Source organism: Petaurus breviceps, unplaced genomic scaffold (assembly GCF_028583685.1).
Source record: "Petaurus breviceps papuanus isolate PSGF00001 unplaced genomic scaffold, PetGlider_PUasm1.0 99, whole genome shotgun sequence".
In the NCBI taxonomy this organism is placed as follows: Eukaryota; Metazoa; Chordata; class Mammalia; order Diprotodontia; family Petauridae; genus Petaurus; species Petaurus breviceps.
Window position 1 is genome coordinate 24,516,616 of NW_027187465.1, and position 19,638 is coordinate 24,536,253.

Genomic DNA, 19,638 nt, shown 5'->3' on the forward strand with positions numbered 1-19,638 from the left:
TGAGTCACTTAATCCTAATTGCCCTCCAAAAAAAGAAAAAGAAGAGGCAGCTGCACCACGGGCCTCTTCCCCACAATGTGGATATACTGAAGGTTTGGGTTGTCTCCCCTCTTCGAATGTGAGCTCCTGGAGAGCAGGGGATATCTGACTTTAATGTTTGAATCCCTAGCAGTTATCACTGTGCACAAAGTGATTGACAAATGCCTTATTCATCCATGCATCCATTCACAAAGAAAAAAAAACAAAAACCAAAAAGCATCAAGTTTCAAAAACTTCTTTGCATAAATGTATTTCACCTTTTGCTAATCAACTCCAAAAGATTCCATAAATAACAAAGCAAAAAGCTTGCTCTTCCACAAAGGTGCAATAATTGCTCAATTTCGGAGATTTTTTTTTTTTTAAAGAAAAAAAATATGGGGCGGCTAGGTGGCTCAGTGAATAGAGCACTGACCCTGGAGTCAGGAGGACCCAACTTCAAATCTGGCCTCAGACACTTACCATTTACTAGCTTGTGATCTTGGGCAAATCACTTAACCCCAATTGCCTTGCCTTCCTCCCTCCAAAAAAAAGGAAAAAAAAAAAAAAGAAAAAATGTACCTTTCCTATAATGTAAAGGCCACACTGTAAAGACAGAGACAGGTGCCCATCATAAGAAAGATCTTTAACTTCTAATATTCCTGGAGATATCTGCTTACCTAACTAAGCACCATTTTAAGACCCAAAATGAAGCAAGTATTATAATAAACACAAAAAATATGAGATTCAACATACTTATCTTTCAGCCTAAGTTCTTCATTCATTCTTGTCAACTGGGAAGAATTATCTCCTGACATCTTCATGATTTCCACAATTTCACCTTCTAGTTTTTCCTTTGCTTCCATTAACTGCTGTTCTCTTTCATCCTTCTCTTTAAATTTCTCTTCCATGTCTGCATATGATAATAACAGTAACAACAACTACAACAATTTCCAAACTCTAAAGAATGAAAAACTTTCAAAATATGTAAAGTCCTAGCAGAAGAAATCAAAATCACGTGGGAATAAGACAATGCACATTTCATCACTGTTTTTGTGTTTTCTGGTGGAATTTTCTGGAAGAGGTTTTCCCTAAGTCAATAAAAGATGAGTTTATACCCACTCTTGCTACCCTGCACCATCTGGCTTCCTGGAAGATTTAGAGTTAATCTCACCTTCCACAAGAGGCTTTGGTCAGTTCTCACCACCTCTCACACCCCTGTGACTTACCTCTGAGAACAGCACCCATTCACACTGAGCAGATTTTGTATGTACATATTTGTTTGCCTGTTTTCTGTCCTATTAGGATGTGAGCTCCTTGAGGGCAGAGTTTTTGCATTTCTGTGTATTCCCAGTGCTTAGCACAGTGCCTGACACAGAGGAGTAATTGCTTGATAAATGCTTGGTGACTGACTGACTTAATATTCTACAATTACAAAAAAGCAGCCATTTTATTCACCTCTGTAAAACATGAATACAAGAAGAGAATAATAACTTGTCCTTGGACTACTTCTATATGAACTCCATAAAAAAAGATTAAGATAATAATTAATAATGATAACAATTCAAGTTTCCATAGCATTGTACAGGTGGAAAGTATAGTATTTTCAGCCCAAAGGGACCTTATAGATCATCTAATATAACCCATTTATTTTATATATTTAATGGAAAAGTTAAAAGATTCTCCTCAAGTGATACAGATGGTAAGTAACACCATTGCTCTGTAAATCAAACTCCAAATGAACAGCCCTTTCCACTATACCATACTGTATCCTCATCATGATCAGTATTTGAAAGAGGAGGAGGAAATGAAGAAGGCTGAAAGAAGAGTGGGGACTAGCCCAAGGGCATAGAGAGAGTATCAGACCTAGCACTCAAACAGAGTTAGGTGGTTTGCCCAGGGTCATACAGCTAGTAAGTGTCTGAGGTCAGACTGAACTCAGGAAGACAAATCTTCCTGATTTCAGGCCCAGAGTTCTATCCACTGTGCCTAGCAGTTCACTGTGTGCAGCATGCACATATTTCAACATGCTCAGTATGTTCTACACATAATTGTGTTGATGTGGGAAACTTCTCTGCTCATGTAGACCACAAACAGCAGCCAGTCAGCCAATGCTAGAGACCTCTCACATGCAGGGGATCTTCTCCAAAACAGGTCCAGATGGAGACAGCCATGAACTCACACTGTTCTACTTCCATGATTCAAAAACATGAAATATCTCTCAGACAACAACCCCTATTGCTCTCCCTGCTCAATCCTAACCCTCCTAAGTATTGTCATCATGACCTCCTGTCCTCTATGGTCCAACTCCTCTTGAAGCCCTTTGTCTTCTTGTCCTATCCCTAGTCAGGCCTAGACAATTCTGCTTTGCAGAGGCAGAACGAAGATGGCAGAAAAAGAGCAGGCATTGGGGTCTCACTCTCTTCCCAACCAAGCTCTAGGGCACATCAGACTGAATTCTGATTGGAAAATCCATGAATTCAGCAAGCCCAGGGCAACTGAGGGAGATGGACAGAGAGGTCTACGGACTTTGAGAAGGGGGTCTGGCAAAGAGGGTGTGGCCATAGCCAACCCACAAAGCACTGCAGCCCCCAGCGACAGAGAGAGAGTTAAGAGAGAGCCCCAGGAAGAGATCCCAGGGAATCTCTGAGCAGGTACCATCTAACGCCTACACAGATGGTGGTGAATCACATTCAGGGTAGACACAAGAAATTGGGAATATTAAAGGAATCCAAAAGTAACTGATAATTTGGTTGTTCTGAATCTACAGAACCTCCCAGTCAGCCAAAAGCGGCTGAGTCAAGTAGCAATATGCTGAAATTCCCAACCAGAAACAATCCAGTAGGCCCAAAACTTGATTGGAAACTTGCAGAATGCAGACCAGGAGGGCACTGAACAGACTTTCTCTTGGAAAACACTGAAAGCTTACAGACCCCCAGCCAGAGATGTGAGAGTAAAAGACAAAGGACAGAAGCTCTTCCCAGACGTCCTTCCTTGCCCCCCGCCCCTCCCCACCAAGTGTGCAGAGAATAGCCTTAACATAAAGTCTGAAGCCAAGAAGTAGGCTGGAAGAATGAGCAAATAAAAAAATGCCCCCAGTCATAAAGAGTTACTATGGCAACAGAGAAGTTCAAGACATAGAAGAAGAAAATGACTTAAAAGTATCTACAAGCAAAGTCACAAAGAAAAATACTAGTTGAATATAAGCCCAATAAGAATTACTAGAAGAGTTAAGGCAAGGGTTCAAGAATGAACTAAAAAATATTTTAAAAAACAAATGAGAGCAGTAGAGGAAAGTGTGGGAAAAGAGGCAAGAATCAGGAAAGAAAGATATGAAAAGAGAATTCATAGCTTAGAGAAAGAGGTACAAAATCTTACTAAAAATATATTTCTAAAAAAAAAACGCTCCCTGAAAATTAGGATTGGCCAAATGGAAGTTAATGGCTCCATGAGACATCAAGAAATAATAAACAATTCAGGACTGCTCCCACCAATCCACCTTCTGCATGTCTACTTATTTGTTCTGGAATGCTGGAAAATATTAGACAACCCACAGATTTATGTTAAATAATCTCAAATGGGCCATCAATGCTGCATAGCAATCCTTTTAGTATTCTCTGATTGGCTTTTTTTTTTTTTTTAAGCAATCGGGGTTAAGTAACTTGCTCAAGGTTACACGGCCAGTTATTTCTGGGTGTGGTGCTAAGTATCTGTGCCCGGATTTGATCCCCAGGTCATCCCAACACTGGAGCCAGCGCTCTTACTCGCTGAGTCACCTGGCCGCCCCTCTGATTAGCTTTCTAACATATTCTCTACAAAGCAGCTATTACCAAACTTTGCCTTTCTCCTCAAACATGCTACATTACCTTTTCCCTATCTTACAAGAAAAGGCCTTACACTTCATACTTTACTGACAAAACAAGTCATCTGTAATGGACTCCTTCTTCCTGTCCCTACCCCATACCCACATCTCAAAACTCTTCTTTATTACCCCTATTAGAATGTGAGAGTGGGAACTGTTTTACTTTTTTATTTGTATCCCCAGAAGGTATCACAATGCTGTGCACATAAAATAAATGCTCACTTAATAAATGCTTCATTCACTGATCCTCTTCTCCTCTCTTCCATTCTCTGAAGTTGCAAAACTAGCCCCTGTTGATCCAATTCCCTCCTTTTTCTTCCATGAAGATGCTCCCTTGATAATTTCTCCTCTCTCCCCTTCTATCTTTTCATAAAGCCAGCTCTTTCCTTTCAATCACCATGCTCGTCTCCCTCAGCCCTTAAAGAATTTTCACTTGAATATCATCTCCTCCGGCTTTCTTCTTTTCACAGTCTAACTCCTAAAAAGGATTATCTATATTCCTGGCCTGCCTGTCTTCATCCCCTACTTGCTTATCAACATCTTGTAATCTGGCCTTTGACTCTACCAGTGGTCCAAAGAAGGTGGGATTTTTAAAGAAATCAATCTAGTAACTGCTATACCCAGTGGTATTTTCCAAATTTTAATTCTGTTTGAGTTCTCTTTCAGTGTTTTCCAAACAGAAAGAAACCTGTGGTATTGCTGATGACTACCTCCTCAGGGATACTTTGTTGGATTCTTTGATGCTACTTATCTCTTGGTTTTCCTGAGGGTTCCTTCAGTCTCCTTTACTGGATGACTATCCTCAGGTCCACTGACATTCAGTTAGAAACATTCATTTGGAAATTGGTTATGTGGGACTAGAGTTGAAGAGGGAAATTAGGGTTGGGTCTCTACATCTGAAAGTTGCCTGACTGTAGTTGAATGTCTGGGAGTTGATGAGGGAATATCAAGAGAAGAGGGCTCAGGAAAGAGCTGTTAAAGGATGCCTAGGCCACTACTCTGGTGGGGGCCCTTACTGTCGCCCATCTGAACTACTGCCCTTGCTGCTGGTGTGTCTGCCTTCCTCAAATCTTTCCCAGCTCCAGTCCATCCCCCACTCAGCTGTCTAACTGATGTTCTTAAATTCTAAGTCTGACCATGTTACCCTCCCTTACTCAATGAACTTCATCCATTCCTCATCACCTGAAGGATTCTATATAAAATCCTTTGTTTGGCACTTTAAAGTCCTTCACAAGCTGGCAGTCTCCTACCCCATGTTTCCCCGATAATAAGACACTGTCTTATTATTTTTGGACAGAAAAATACCAGAGGGCTTATTTTCAGGGAGGGCTTATTTTAATGAACATTGACAGCAATTTTAATAAACAGGTAAATGTGAACAAAAAAATGTACCTTTATTCAATAATGAATTCAACAAAGAACAGGATGATGCGCTCACTGCTGCAGCTCTGAGCGTGGCATGTGTTTCACCCAGGGGGGGGACGGGACGGGACGGTGCATACAGAGGGTACTGTAATGTAGCATGTAGTGCAGTGTACCTTCACTACAGTAGCAATCCAATAGGGCTTATTTTCGGGGGAGGGCTTATTTTAGAGGAATCTTACACAGTAAGGGGAGGGCTTATTTTCGGGATAGGTCTTATTATCGGGGAAACACGGTACCTCTCCAATCTTCTTACCCATTATTCTTCCCCATGTACTCTGACATACAGTGACACTGGCCTCCTTCATGTTCCTCACACAAGAAACTCCATCTCCAGATTCCAGGCATTTTCACAGGCTGTCCCTCATGTGGGGAGTGCTCTCCTCTCTCCTTCCCGGCTTCTTTCAAGGCCCAGCTAAAATCCCACCTTCTACAGGAAACTCTTTTCCATCCTCCTTCCACCTATTGGTGGAGAATCTCTAATTGATGCTGCCAATATCCTGTTTGTATGTGTTATGTTGTCTCCGTGTTAGACTGTGAGCTCCTAGATAACGAGAATTGTCCTTTGCCTTTCTTTGTATCACCTGGCACATAGTAATTAATAAATGCTTCTTGGCTGACAACCATCATCTCTCAAAGCTGTTGCCTTTTCTCTCCTTTACATTTCTTTAAGCTCTTCTCCATCAATCCCTCCTTTACCCACACTCTACATCCCAGCTAAACTGCTAGCTCAGGACACTTGGATCTTCTACTTCAAGGAATGTGCACAGGTAGTTGGCCAGGTCTGGAATGCACGCCTTCCATACATCCCTCTCCTCGAATCCACAGCTTCTTTCAAAGCACAATGCAAATATACTTCCTACCTGAGCATTTGCTGAGATCCATCTCTACTCTCCTGTCAAACTGTTAGCATTCTCTTAAAAATTACTTTCATCAGTATATATATAATATATTCTATACCCCATTAGAATGTAAGTTCCTTGAGGAGAGAGAATGTTTTTTTTCTATACACAAATGACAAGAGTGCCTTACACCTATTAGGTGCCAAATACTTGCTGAATTAAATTGATCCTCCCTATAACTTGGTAGATTATCTCTGAGAGATACTGTGCAACAATGAAACCAATCTGTTCACAAGTTTCTCTGAACTTAGCAAGATGAGTCCTCAGATAACAGTGACACAGTCTATCCGTAGAACACTCCACGAAACCTGGCAGTATGTGCATTGCTCTGACACCTAGTGTCAGCTATATGACACAAGAAGGCATCAAACTATAAAAACATCTATACACACAGAGAATTCCTCTATACCATCAAAAAATCTCTACTTGTATGTAGCTATGAGTTAAAAGGGAGGGAACTGGGCGGGGAGGTGGTGCAGTGAATAGAGGACCAGCCCCGGAGTCAGGAGGACCTGAGTTCAAATCCAGCCTCAGACACAACACAAAAACTAGCCATGTGACCTTGGGCAAGTCACTTAACCCCAATTACCTTCCAAAAAGCAAAAAAAAAAAAAGGGAAGGGAACAAGTGTGTATTAAGTACATACTGTGTGCCAGGTACTGTGCTAAGCACTTTTTTTTTTTATGTAGAGGGATTTTATTGCAAGATTCTCAGAACAAAAAATGAATTTTTACAATAGGATTTACCCATGAACACCATCTTAAAATATATTTGGAAAAAAATCAGAGTGCATTTCAACAAAAAAACCTTATCACAGAGGGGAAACAGGAGCTCTGAGTTAAAATGTAATTAAGAAACAGATATTGGGCAGCTAGGTGGTTCAGTGAATAGAGGGCCAGCCCTGGAGTCAGGAGGACCTGAATTCAAATCCATCCTCAGACACTTAACACTTACTAGCCATGAGACCTTGGGCAAGTCACTTAACCCCAATTGCCCTGCCCTCCCCCTCAAAAAAAACCAAAAAACAGATATCACATTGGCCCCATTGTGAGTTAGTATTAATAATTGCTTTTCCAAGTAGAGCACTATAACTCATAGACCATTTATCAGTATATTTTACTTTTATTAGGATAAACTGATAGGGTTGTTTTTGTTAACACCATTATTTTTTTTTTTATAAATACTAGATCAGTGGATGCTAAGCACTTTTACAAATATTATCTCATTTGATCCTCCAACAACCTGAGGAGGTATATCCTCTTATGATCCCCATGTTAGAGTTGAGGAAACTGAGACAAACAGGTTACATGACTTGCCTGGGGTCATCTAGGTTATACATATCTGAGATGGAATTTGAATTCTGCTCCTCCTGAGTCAAAGCCCAAGTGTTCTGTGTACTCTGGCACCACTAGCTGCCAGAGGAAAAACTAAGTAATAAGTTAGGTTTGTAACAAACTGCAACAAAATCCACTGTTCAATGCTCTATTCTGTTTAGTCTAAAACAGTAAATAATAGTGTTTTCTTACCTGACAAATTATATTTCAATTTCTTCAGATCAGAAGACAGAGCACTAAACTGTTCTTCTTTTTGGTGTAGTTTATTTAGCGTTTCTATTTAGGAAAGATATTCACTTCAGATTTATGGCTCACCTGTCTTATAAATGCCACTCAAATGAGGTACCTATGATTCTTAAAATAACAGGGAATACTCAGAAAAAAAAGCCCTGGCATCAAGATTCGCAAATGAAACCATGAGAGAACAAATGTAGAAACAGATCAACTAAGCAAACTGGCCATAAATAATATGTTGGCCTCCCGGATTAAAACGTTCTGTCTGGCATACCTGGCCTACCCACCTCTGGCCTTTCTGGTGGTCTTAAACTTTACTCCCCATGATGTCCAGAGGCTTCCTGCTTGTTCTCTAACAAACCACTCCACCTCCCAACTCCAAGCATTTTCACCAGCTGCCTCCAGTCACAGGCACAGGTCTGGAATGGTCTTCTTTCTCACCTCCATGTGTGCCTTGGTTTCCTTCAAGTGTTGGCTAAAGTCCCACCCTCTGCAAGAAGCCTTTCCTGGTCCTCCTTAATCTTAGTGCCTTAGCTCTGAAATTACCCTCCAATCCTTCTGTCTATCGTTTATTTATACATAGTTATCTCCCAGTTGTCTCCCCATTAGACTATGAGCACCTCGAGAGCAGAACTGCTTGTTTCTTACCTTTCTTTGTAGCTCTAGTGCTTAGTAAGGTGCCTGGCACATAGTAGGTGCTTAATAAATACTGGCTAACTGACCGACTAGAAAGTGCAAAGTCTGCCCTGCCATTCTCTCCAGATACCTTCTCCCTGCCATGAGGCAGAAGCTCCTTTCTCTCCATCAAAAAATTCTCTTAGGGAAGGACCTAGAACTTCTTTAGGCCAAACATTAGTGATAATGCTTAATTAAGGTCTGATTTTTTTCTCCTAAGTTATCTGCATTTTAATAAAGGATTATGGAATATTAGAGCTGGAAAAGATCTTAGAGAGCATCTAATCCAAAATTCTACTTTTACAGATATGGCAACTGAGGCGCAAAAAGAGAAAGGTCTTATTGCTAGTTAAATAGTTAAGTGGGGTGAAAGAATTTAGAACTTGTATAATACAATACCTGAAGGCATCTTAGAGTATTTCAGGAAACAAGCAAGTGTGTTTCTATGGGATGGGTGTTTATGATTGTATAGTTAGGCCTTCCCACTTCCTGAAGTCTCAATAACTAAGACTTCAACATCAGCCCTGGTTTGTAGTATTTCTATTGTCTCTGAGGCCATTATTTTGCTCACATATTAGGAAAACATACCTTGCATTTTTTGTTGAATAGCCATGGATTCCTCTGAAGCATCCGCAAACTTTTTTTTCTTAAATAAAAAAAGCAGAAAAAGAAAGAATTGAATATTTAGAATATAGAACAGATTTAAAATAAGCAAGCTTGATCTCTCCCTTCAATACAAATTAACTAAAGCTTCATTTTAGTTGGAAATTTTGCCATTTTAATTTCCCAAATATACGAAGAGATTGTTACTACCATTAAAAACGCCTAGCTCTTTCAAGCCTATATATAGACAACAGAGCATTCAGCACAGTCCCTGGCACAGAGTAGCTTACTATTAAATGCATGTTAAGACTCGGGGATGCTCTAACCACACAATCAGTCCACCTTGTTGAGTCATGCATGAGCAAATAAAAGGTAAAGGTTCTAGTGCACATGAGGGCACTGTGAGAAAGATTAACTGGCTCTGATCTTCTCCTGCTCCTATATAGTAGGTCTTATCAAATCAGAGAGATTCTAAGAAGTAAAAAGCTGCATCAAAGCTAATGCTTTGTGACTTCTTACATATGGTATTTCTAAGTCAGATCATGGGTGGCCATCATTCTTTACTAAAATGAAGGCTTTTGCCAGTCTTACAGTCATTCTCAAGATCTCATTATTTTTGAATGAAATTACTGACCAGCTGTCAAAACTAAATCTACTGCATTACTGAAATATGTTTAAAGAGAGTTAAAAATCTTCCTTTTATCTGACTTTTCCCGTCAGGATCATAAAAAAGGAGAAGATGCAAACCAAAAGTCCATCAAAGCCAACAGTTTAATTGTTCTAGGAATCACTACTCAAAATACAGAACAGTACATTTTATCTTCAGTACATGAATATATAAGGTTTTTTCTGTAGGGAAGAAAGCAAGGCAGCTGGAGTTAAGTGACTTGCCCAAGGTCACACAGCAAATTAAGTATCAAGTGTCTGAGGCCAGCTTTGAACTCAGGTCCTCCTGACACTAAGGCCAGTGCTCTGAGTGCACTGAGTCTCAGTGCACTGAGTCACCTGGCTGCCCCAAGACCACTATTATGAACATGAAACATACTTCCCTACAATGTCATCAACAGCAGCTCACAGACTAGCCCCCCACCCCCGCCATTTAACTGTACACATATAATGAAGGGTAGAAAGCAACATGATTATAATGCCAGTAAATTAAAAACCCAATATAGGCACACAGACATTTTAAAGATATCTTTAAATTCTAATGTGGAAAATAGAAGATGAATGAAGAATCTGTAAGGATTCTACCAGGGACTGCTGGGCAAATCTCCGAAGGCTTTAGAGACTGTGGAAAGTGGTGCTTTATTATGTTTAAAATCACTTCAAAACTTACAGTTTTCCTCAATGCAAGTGTGTATTATTAAATTTATTTTTATTATTATCACTCTTGATTAGGCTGAGTTTTTGCCTCACAAGTGGAATGAAGAGAGGAAGTGAGAAAGAGGGAAATAAATTTCCTAAGATAACTAACAAAAGAGTAAAGGGATTAAATAAGACATGAGAATGACTACCAAAGAAGGAAGCTGAGCTGGAAGAGCTGCCAAAGAGGGGAGAAACCCTGTCTGTCCAGCTTCCATCTGTGGACTGGAATTTTTCTGTTCCCCGAAAAAAAGTTGAGTTCAGCTACACTGTAGAATAAGGGATGGGAAGTGATGACCAATGAGGCTAGAAAGACAGATTGAGGCCAAGTGAAACAAAGGAGTTTTCACTTGACTCAAGAGAAGATTTTAGGGCAATAATATGGTCAGATCCACACCTCAAAAAAATCCCTTTGGTAACCTTCTGAAGGATGACTGGAGTAGGGAAATAACTGAGGCACACAGAAAGAGTAAAAGGCAACAGTTTAGGAAAGAGATGATGAAGATTTGAACTAATGTGGTAGCTGCATGAATTGAGAGAACTAGCTGAGAGATACTGTGGAACAGTAAAAGCAAAAGTAAAAAAAAAAAGCAAGATTTTGCTAACTGACTGGATAAAATAAAATAAAAATAAATAAAAGGAAGTAATTGATTGGCTATATGGGATGAGTGGGAAACCTAGGAAGAATGATGGTGCCTAGTACTGGAATGGGGAAGTGCTTCGAAGAAGAGTGGTTTTGGGGAAAAGTAACAAGTGGTGTTCTAGACACACACAGTTTGAGAAGGTTCTGTAACACATAGTTTAAAATGTCCAATAGGAGGTGCTGAAGAACTGGAGCTCAGGGGAAGAGATGGGGATAGATATACAGATCTGGGAGTCACTGTAGAGAGATAATAAATTTATGGGAGCTGATGAACAGAACAAATCCAATGAAGGAACAAAAAAGAAGAGAGTCTAGAAAAGAGCCTTGAAGGACCACAATGAGGAAGTATGACGACCCAGCAAAGGAAACTGAGAATGAGTGGTCGAGAATGCAAAATAGGAAAAAGTAAGTAGTCTGGGAGGGAAAAAGGACACACAGAGGAAGGAGAATCCAGGGGAAGAAGGTAGGTAACATTGTACCAAATACAGCAGAGTCTGATAAGGCTGAGGACTGAGACAAAATCATCAGATTTGGCAATCACATAACATTTGTTTCTTTTACTCTCCCATACTTTTAAGAAATGCAATATGATGTATTATATTATAACATTATATAATTTTATATATAATATAATAATATAATATAATTATATATTATAAATTATAAATACATATAATTATAAAATAACAATTATATTATAACATTATATAATTATAACATTCAAGAGGATAAGCCTTGAAGATAGAAAGATCGGGATTCAAGTCCTTCCTCTGAAACATTCTAACAATGAAGATAAATAGACAGAACTGCTGGGATAAGATAACTCTCCAGATCTAACACGAAGAGTTCTATGCTCAGGAAATCTTGGCAGCTATCCAGAGCAGGTCCTTTGACTACTAGGGCAAGAGATAAGCAATGGGTCATTTACATAGAGGGGACATTCCCACTTTGAGAGTTTCTAAAGTAAGGAGTCACTTTATTTAGTGGCAACTAAATCTTTTATGAAAAAAGAAGGAAATGATTTTTTAAAAAGAATAGACAAGGAAAGGCATGATACCTACCTTTGGAGGCTGGTTTGCATTTAACCTATTTCAAGTAATCTCTCTTTTCGTTTTAAACCAAGGCTTGACAGGTCTAAGCAACCAAACAACAAGTAATTTATAACTAATTTTGAGTTTTTAAGGAGGTAAAATCCAAAAGTGAACAGAGTAAGTCCTGAGACAGACTCGTCCAACAAGGTACTTACCAAAATCTGAAGCTCTTTTTCCAAATCATCTTTCACTTGACTCACTGCACTCAAATTTTTCTGAAGATTAATGAGCTTTAACTCTTTCCCCTGTAGTTCTTTTGTTATGTGACTAGCCTAACATGGATAGTTACATGAAATAAAAAGCAAAAAAACAAACAAAAAAAGTAAACAAAAATGAAGGGGGGAAAATTAAAAACTAAAAAAAAAAAAAAAAACAAAAACAAGGAAGAACAAAGCAAAAGAAAATAAAAAAAAGAATAAAAAAAAAAAAAAAAAAAAGAAGGGGGGAAAATTAAAAACTAAAAAAAAAAAAAAATGAGAACGTAAACATGGTAGAACAAAGCTGAAGGAAATAAAGGCATGTGTTAAAATACTATTCGTGATAAGAAGCCAATTATGAAACTATAATTCTACACAGAATTAGTTAAGATTTCCTAATAACTATTGTTTAATTGTCAGCAGATATTTCTTTAAAGGATCTGTTGTAGTTTGGTTTCTTTTTTTTTTAATTTTTGGGTATCTGCATGTCACAGATCATGACACTTGAGAGAGGACAGCATTTTGTATCCTGAAGCCATAGTTATTAATAGTTTTTCATGTTCTAGGTTTTAAAAGCCATTAGGCCAGAGCCAGAAAACTCTACTTACAACTGAATTTTAAAATGCGCCATAAGCTGTATGTGATTCTCACATTTTTATTTTGTTTTGAGTATCTCTGTACCAAAAGAGGAGATCTGCGCCCCGCCCCCCCAACTCCTCACCTAACTTCTAGTCACCTTTGACTAAAGCAACCTCTGAAAACACCTTATTAAACAACAGGTTCGAGTCCCAAATCTGCCATTTAGTATCTTATGACATCATCTTTCTGAGACTCCAATTTCTTCAAAATAGTTGTCAAGCACGAATAAGATGATGTGTAAGAAACAGTTCTGTAAAGTAACAGCTAAGTATACCATACAACTGTAAAGTATTATTATTATTGTTACTACAAGAAGAACCAATAGGAAGGTACAGGTATGGGATAAATAAAATGCTAGAGTGTCTTGCCAGAATTAACTCACACGTTAGATGGAATTATTCTACTCCAATCAAATATATAAAATTAAATGAACAAATAGTGTGCGATCCACATGATTATCATTCAATAATCAAGATTTTTGAGCTGGATGAGGCAATATGGCATAGTGGACAGAGAGCTAGGTGTAGAGTTTCTTGTGCTTTATCATTATTAATGGTGTGAGTCTGGGCATCTCATTTAATCCACGGGCCTCCAACAACTCCTAGAATATACTACAGAGGGTTTACTATCTGTAGATGTAGGTTATTCCCACCCCAAGACAATGTCAATTGTCATTATGTCAATCTGATGTCATTACAGTTCCTTTGTATTTGAGCCGTATGCAAGATTTATATCAAATATTAATTTTCTAGAGAATAGAAAGGACTCAGAAGCCAATCTGAATATCCTTTAATTTTTTCTCAGACGTAGCACAGTGTAATGAATGGAATCAGTGCCAGATTTTGAATCAGAAATTCTGACTTTACATAAATCTCAGCTCTAATCACTCAACTTTTCTGAGCTCAAATTTTTTTCTACCCAAATCTTAATTGGGTTTAATATTACTTGCATTCCTGCCTTACAACATAACTGTAAGAAAAGTGCTTTGTAAATATGTTAATAAACGACTCACAACACATGTGTACCATTTCCCAGAAGCTAAGTGCAATTTATAAACCTAGCTTTGTTCCTGCTAAAAAAAAAAGCCCATTCTGAACTTCCAAGAGAACTGTCATTCTTAGTGTTTCCAAGAGAACCACGTAAGAGGCAACAATGAAAAAGTCTGACTTCTATGAAATTACTTTTATGTCCAAAAGAAGAATTATGACCCAGCGATTTCTAGTTGGGAGGAATTAATATTTTAAATAATTACTGAATTTGATCAACATTCCATTTGACTCAACATTGCTTACTTACTGTATCTCAGGAAGCTTTGTTGCTCTGATAACTGAGAATAGCATCATGTAGCAAGATGGAAGACAAAGATTAAACTGAAACAAGCCCTGTCAGCAAAAATAATATATAGAGGACCCAAAATTAGAGCTAGGGTGCTACATTCTAGATGGAGAATGTTCTCAGATCTCCTCATATGAAACAAAGATACTATGCTCTACTGGGAAAGCTTCAAGCAACAAGTAGCTTATTTTGGAAATGGATATGAATGACTTGGATTCAAAAGTAATAAACAATGCAAAATGAAAACAACAAACAGAAAAGAAAAATCTGAAGGATGTTGATACAAACCTTGCCACTTGTGGCAATTTTTTCCATCTCTAAATTTTTTATTTGCTTCTCAGCTGCCTCAAGCTGCTGGCTAAGTTTTTGCATTTCCAATTTACCTTCGGAATTGGCTTTCCAAAGTGTATCAAGGTCCAAGAGTTTTTCTTCAGTAGCCTTGAGCTGGGTTGTAATATTATCAATAACCTCGGCTTGCTCATTGTATTTGGCTTGCACTACCTTTAGCTCTTTTACCTTTATTTCCGCTTCCTGCAATTTGTTTAACGTGTCTTCCATCTCTACTAGATGCTGGTCTTCTGCCTTTTCCATTTGGATTCTGAGGCCTTCTAAACCTTGCTCCTTTTCTGTAATGACTTTCATGAGCTTAGTCTTCAGGATTTCCATCTCTTTAGCATGAGCAGACCGTTCAGAGTCTTGTTTGCATTTCAAAGTCTCTATTTCATCCTGATAGTCTAGTTTCAACTTTTCAATCTGTGTCTTTAGCTCAGCAAACTCCGCTGTCTCAGTCCCAACACTTTTGCTAAATGAAACTTTGAGCTCTTCCATTGCCTGTTGATGGGAAGCAATGGCAGATTCTAGTTTCGACTTCCACAGAGCTATCACTTCAGAGTTCTCCTTGTTAGCATGATCAAGCTTGCTTTTCAAAGACTCATTCTCCTTTGAGAGCTTTTCAGATGCCGCATGAAGTGCCTTCACCTCCTTTTGATGACTTTCTTCTGTGGCTCCGAAATGTTCCTTTAGAGAAATTATTTCATGTTGGTGGTCAATATGCATGGCTTCCAATTTTTCTTGCAAAGAACTTATCTCTTGCAAAAGGGAGAGTGAAGTGTCCACATCACCAGCTGGTTTACTGGACTCCAAACTTCTTCGAAGCTCAGCTACTTCCTGTATTCTTAATGTTAAGTCTCTCTCTAGTTCCATAATACGAGACTTTTCTGAAACTGTAGCCACCTATTAATAACAGCAGTTCAAAGAAAAACGTATTATTTAAATAACAAAACACATGGGTTTTACTTAATCTTGAAGTTATGCAAAAATAAGTCATCAAGAACTCTCCCAATACCCATTAAAGCAGTAAAAATAGCAATATTTGTACTTAATATATATTTCCAGCTGTGTTTTTCCTGGTTTCTCAAAAACAACTTCATAAAAATCTACTAAAAATTACTACTGTTTTGAGACACTAAAAGAGTCCCAGCTTACCTTTTCTAATTTCAACTACATTAATAATTCTGTCCCTTAATTCCTACCAAAAATAATGGGGATTAAAGCATGTTTTTCAATTTAAGGGAAGACTTGTCTTGTTTTTTCTGAGTAAAGCCTGCCATACTTAATTCAAGAAGGAATGATAGTTCCTGATCCAAGTCAAAGGAGGTAATGAGAGAGTCTAAATTACTTAAACTTTCCATCACCAAGTGATAAATGTTTTTAGTAGAATAATTTAGCTTAACTTCTTATTGTCTAGGTTAGACTGTTATCCCTGACAGTTTTTAAGTATATGATAAGAATCATTACTTACCTATCATTCTAATTAAGTGTCTTCTAATAAGCCCCCTCTTAGATTTTCGAAGTCCATTACTGACTTGACCAATTAACTTTACATGATCTTACTTTGTTTCCTAGCATTTTTAGGAAGCTATTTTCAACTACCTATTAATCAGAATCCTTGGGGAAAAAAGTTAGCTTCTGGCATAAAAAGCACAGTGAAATGCTACACTTGGCCAAACTGGCTCCTCTCTTCCTAACACACAAACCCTGTCTCCCAGGCCACTGAACTAGCCATCTGGAGGCCTAGATTCTATACTCCCTCCTTACCCTTTGCTTCACAGACTTGCACTCTTCTGAGGGATAGCTCAGGCACGGTCTTCTGCATGAACCCTTTATCTCCCAACTGCCTTGACTTTGTATATATTTGTCTTGATCCACTTTATATTACTGCTGTGTATATTTATATGCATCTGTTATCTCCTCCTTCTTTAAGGTTAAAAATTGTTTCATTCTTTATACTCTGTATCCCCAAGTGTCGGGTACCATGGTCAGTACTTAAAAATATTTAGTAACTGACTGTATAGACTGATTATTAGCAGGGCAACAGAAGATAATAAAAATGTAGCAAAGATCTCTTAAGGACATACCAAATCTTAAGGATGATGCTTTTCTTTGACTTAACTCTCCTTTCACAATGTTTTTTATTAGAACAGTAAACAAATAGTAAAAACTTACTGATTTCCTCCCTTTTTGGTGAGGATTAAAATGACTATCACAAAGCACAGAGCAAGAAGAGAATGAAAGAATCAATCTGCAACATTCTACAGACAGGATCAGCTTGTAATTCTTCCAGATTTGTACTGTCACTGATACTTGACAGAGTTTAAGGAAATAGACTTGACCCAAAGAATTCTCATCAATAATCGAAGAGATAGATACCACAAAATCAGGTAACAAAATATTAATGAAGTTAGAGCACTGTCTACAGTATTTAAAAAATAGATGCCAAATGGGGAGATTAATTTAAATCAATAACAATGAAGCTATTAAAGTACTTAAAACACTCTAAGTCGGTAAAAGGGGAAAAATCATATATATTTTGTTGTATCTTTAATGAAATTCTAAAGTCTAAAAAAAAAAACACAGGCTCCCCTATATTATCATAAAAAAGCATACCTGTGATCCCGTTATATTAAACTAAAGGGATTATTTTATAATATAAGAAGAGTTTTTGCAAATTCAGAGTGGGGATTAAGAGAAGACACTTATTAGAGCAATAAATATATCATACTATACATAGAATATACAATGACAATGACAAAAACCTATCAAAAGTTCTCCTTGGAAAGTTCTACAGAAATGAGAACATACTTACCTGACAGCAATTCAATTTTATGAAAACTCAGTCCCATTTGTCCCTCCCAAATCCCAGGTTAATTCCTTGGCTAACAAGTAACTAAGAACTTCGGTTTAAGTACACGCTTTATGTTTTAGTGAACCCTTATTTTCCCCACCTTAAACCTAAAACAGGAAATTTTCCAATGTGGGCCTGGGTGAGAAGGTTAAAAAAACAAAACAAAACAAACCACACACACAGTACAAAACCTTTTGATGGAGAAATAAAAGGGATTGGATCAATTACAGATAGACTGTAAAAATCAGTGATTTCTCATCAAGAAAAAATTTAAAAATATTAAGGATTCAAAAGAAAAATTGCAATATAAGGTTTAATTAGCATAATTATTTTGGCCACCTGAAAATCCAATGTTGATTAAAATATGTAAGATTTATTTCTTTTAAGCACAAAGATGCTTATGAAGCCAAAAGATTCACTTTGAAACTCCTAGTAGTTTCCAAGGTCCAAACAGAACCATGACCTGATGGCCTCCAAAAACCAATTGTAGTCCCAGTTCGTGGCAGGGCTACTTATTCATCCTCCTATCAAGGGAGATTAAACCAATCAGAGGGCCAGAAAGGAGAGGCTAGGATACAAAGACAGATCAGGTACCAAGAAACGAGGAAGAGGGAAGGGCAAGGGTGGGGCAGGGAGACAGGGAAGCCAAGACTCAGCCAATGCTCTACCCCCTTCCCACCAAAGACCAGGGAAGAAGGCAGGGAAAAAGCCAAAGCCTAAAACAGCAAAATAAAAAGGGACAGTGAGAGTCCAATCTCTATAAAAATGAGAGTGAGAGGATAATTGACTAGTTGGGTCAAGTCACAGATCTATATTTTGCAGCACAACCAATCTTGCTTTTGTTTTTGATGCACATATGGGCTGTATTATTTCTTAAATCAATTTATGTGAAAACGAGCAGTTAAAAATTTTAAAGACTACTGTGAAAACACCTGGAACTATGGGTCATTCTAAACTCATGAGTATCTGAACAATACCAGGACCAAGCTTAAGTTAAACCACTGGGACATGAGTCATATGAATGACAAAGCACAAGGCCCCTAAGTGTCCACAATTCAACCATGGGGTCTCGTTCCATTAAATAGTGAAAACCATTACCCTAGTGTCTTCTAACTCCCTCTGGAGTTTGTCAGCTTTGGTCTTTTCAAAGAGCAGGCTTTGTTCAAGCTCCTTAATGCGGGCATGCTCCAGTTTGGTCTGCGTCTGTTAGTAAAAAGGAAGAGGAAGAGAACACAAAAGTGCCACCATCACATGCCAGCACAAGAAAAGAGAGCGGCATGCAGGCGGAGCCACCAGTATTTTTTTTTTTTTTTGCCAAAAAAAAAAAATGAGCAGAAAAGATAGAGAAGGGAAGAGAAAGGGGTTGAGATGGAGGGGTTGGGGATGAGAAAGGAGGCTATGGATAAGGTGTGGTGGGTGAGGAGGTATATGGACTGAGGCAGAGAATAAGGAAAAAAGAAATAAAGCACATGAGGCGAGATGAAGAGGGTCAGATACATGCAGCCAAACATGAGTTATATTTATAAGTAAGTGAAATTTATCAGCACAAATTAGATTAGTTAATATTTCTCTAAGCTATGGTCACCCCTATTCTCCAACATATCAATATCTCTCATATATGTATACAACTGACTTACACACTCCATGAAGGCACTATTGTAGAAACTATTCAGTTATTCTTGAGATCTCACTAAGGTCTTGGGGCAGATCTTCAAATCTTAGAAAAATACCTGACATGACTGAGGATGAGGATATCACTCCTTAATGGTATTCAGAAACAAAAGTAAGGAGAGTCATAACATGAAGGGCATCTGCTGGGGTGAGCAGGAGGACCAGGAATCCTTAGCAACTGATTTTTCCACCTACAGTACACAGAAGACAGGAATCACAACTTCTAAGTTCCTATTTCTTCCAAAGAGGAAATATATTCCAAAAGCTACTCATCCTCAGATGTAACAAGTGGATTTAATAAGAAAAAATGATATTGCTAGAATTAGGGAAAGTTCTTTATACTCCTCTACAAAGAGGAAGAAGAGCCTATATAATCTGAGGGCAAAAAATAAGGAAATAGAATGGAAAGCAAGGAATTAACTCATAAATTCTACTTTCCATTATCATGTATGTAGATTGCTTAGGAGAC

At 38.1% G+C, this 19,638-nt stretch overlaps 2 protein-coding genes across 5 annotated transcripts in view; both read right to left on the bottom strand.

Moving 5' to 3' along the window:
• Positions 1-5,572, bottom strand: part of DIABLO (diablo IAP-binding mitochondrial protein) — a 105,581-nt gene extending 100,009 nt beyond the window's left edge. Inside the window, exon 1 of the mRNA XM_069081639.1 lies at positions 5,566-5,572. Within this exon, the coding sequence (XP_068937740.1) occupies positions 5,566-5,572 (7 nt within the window). The remainder of the gene's footprint in view (positions 1-5,565) is intronic.
• CLIP1 (CAP-Gly domain containing linker protein 1) overlaps positions 1-19,638 on the bottom strand; it is a 126,608-nt gene that overhangs the window by 63,774 nt on the left and 43,196 nt on the right. For 2 of the 4 annotated variants that reach the window (XM_069081632.1, XM_069081634.1), the window contains 5 exons: positions 14,603-15,547; positions 12,299-12,415; positions 9,033-9,090; positions 7,728-7,811; positions 772-928 (listed from right to left, as the gene is read on the bottom strand). In XM_069081632.1, coding sequence (XP_068937733.1) covers positions 772-928; positions 7,728-7,811; positions 9,033-9,090; positions 12,299-12,415; positions 14,603-15,547 — 1,361 coding nt within the window. Of the gene's footprint in view, positions 1-771; positions 929-7,727; positions 7,812-9,032; positions 9,091-12,298; positions 12,416-14,602; positions 15,548-18,596; positions 18,702-19,638 lie in introns of all 4 variants that reach the window. The other 2 variants (XM_069081635.1, XM_069081633.1) reach the window with 2 other exon arrangements.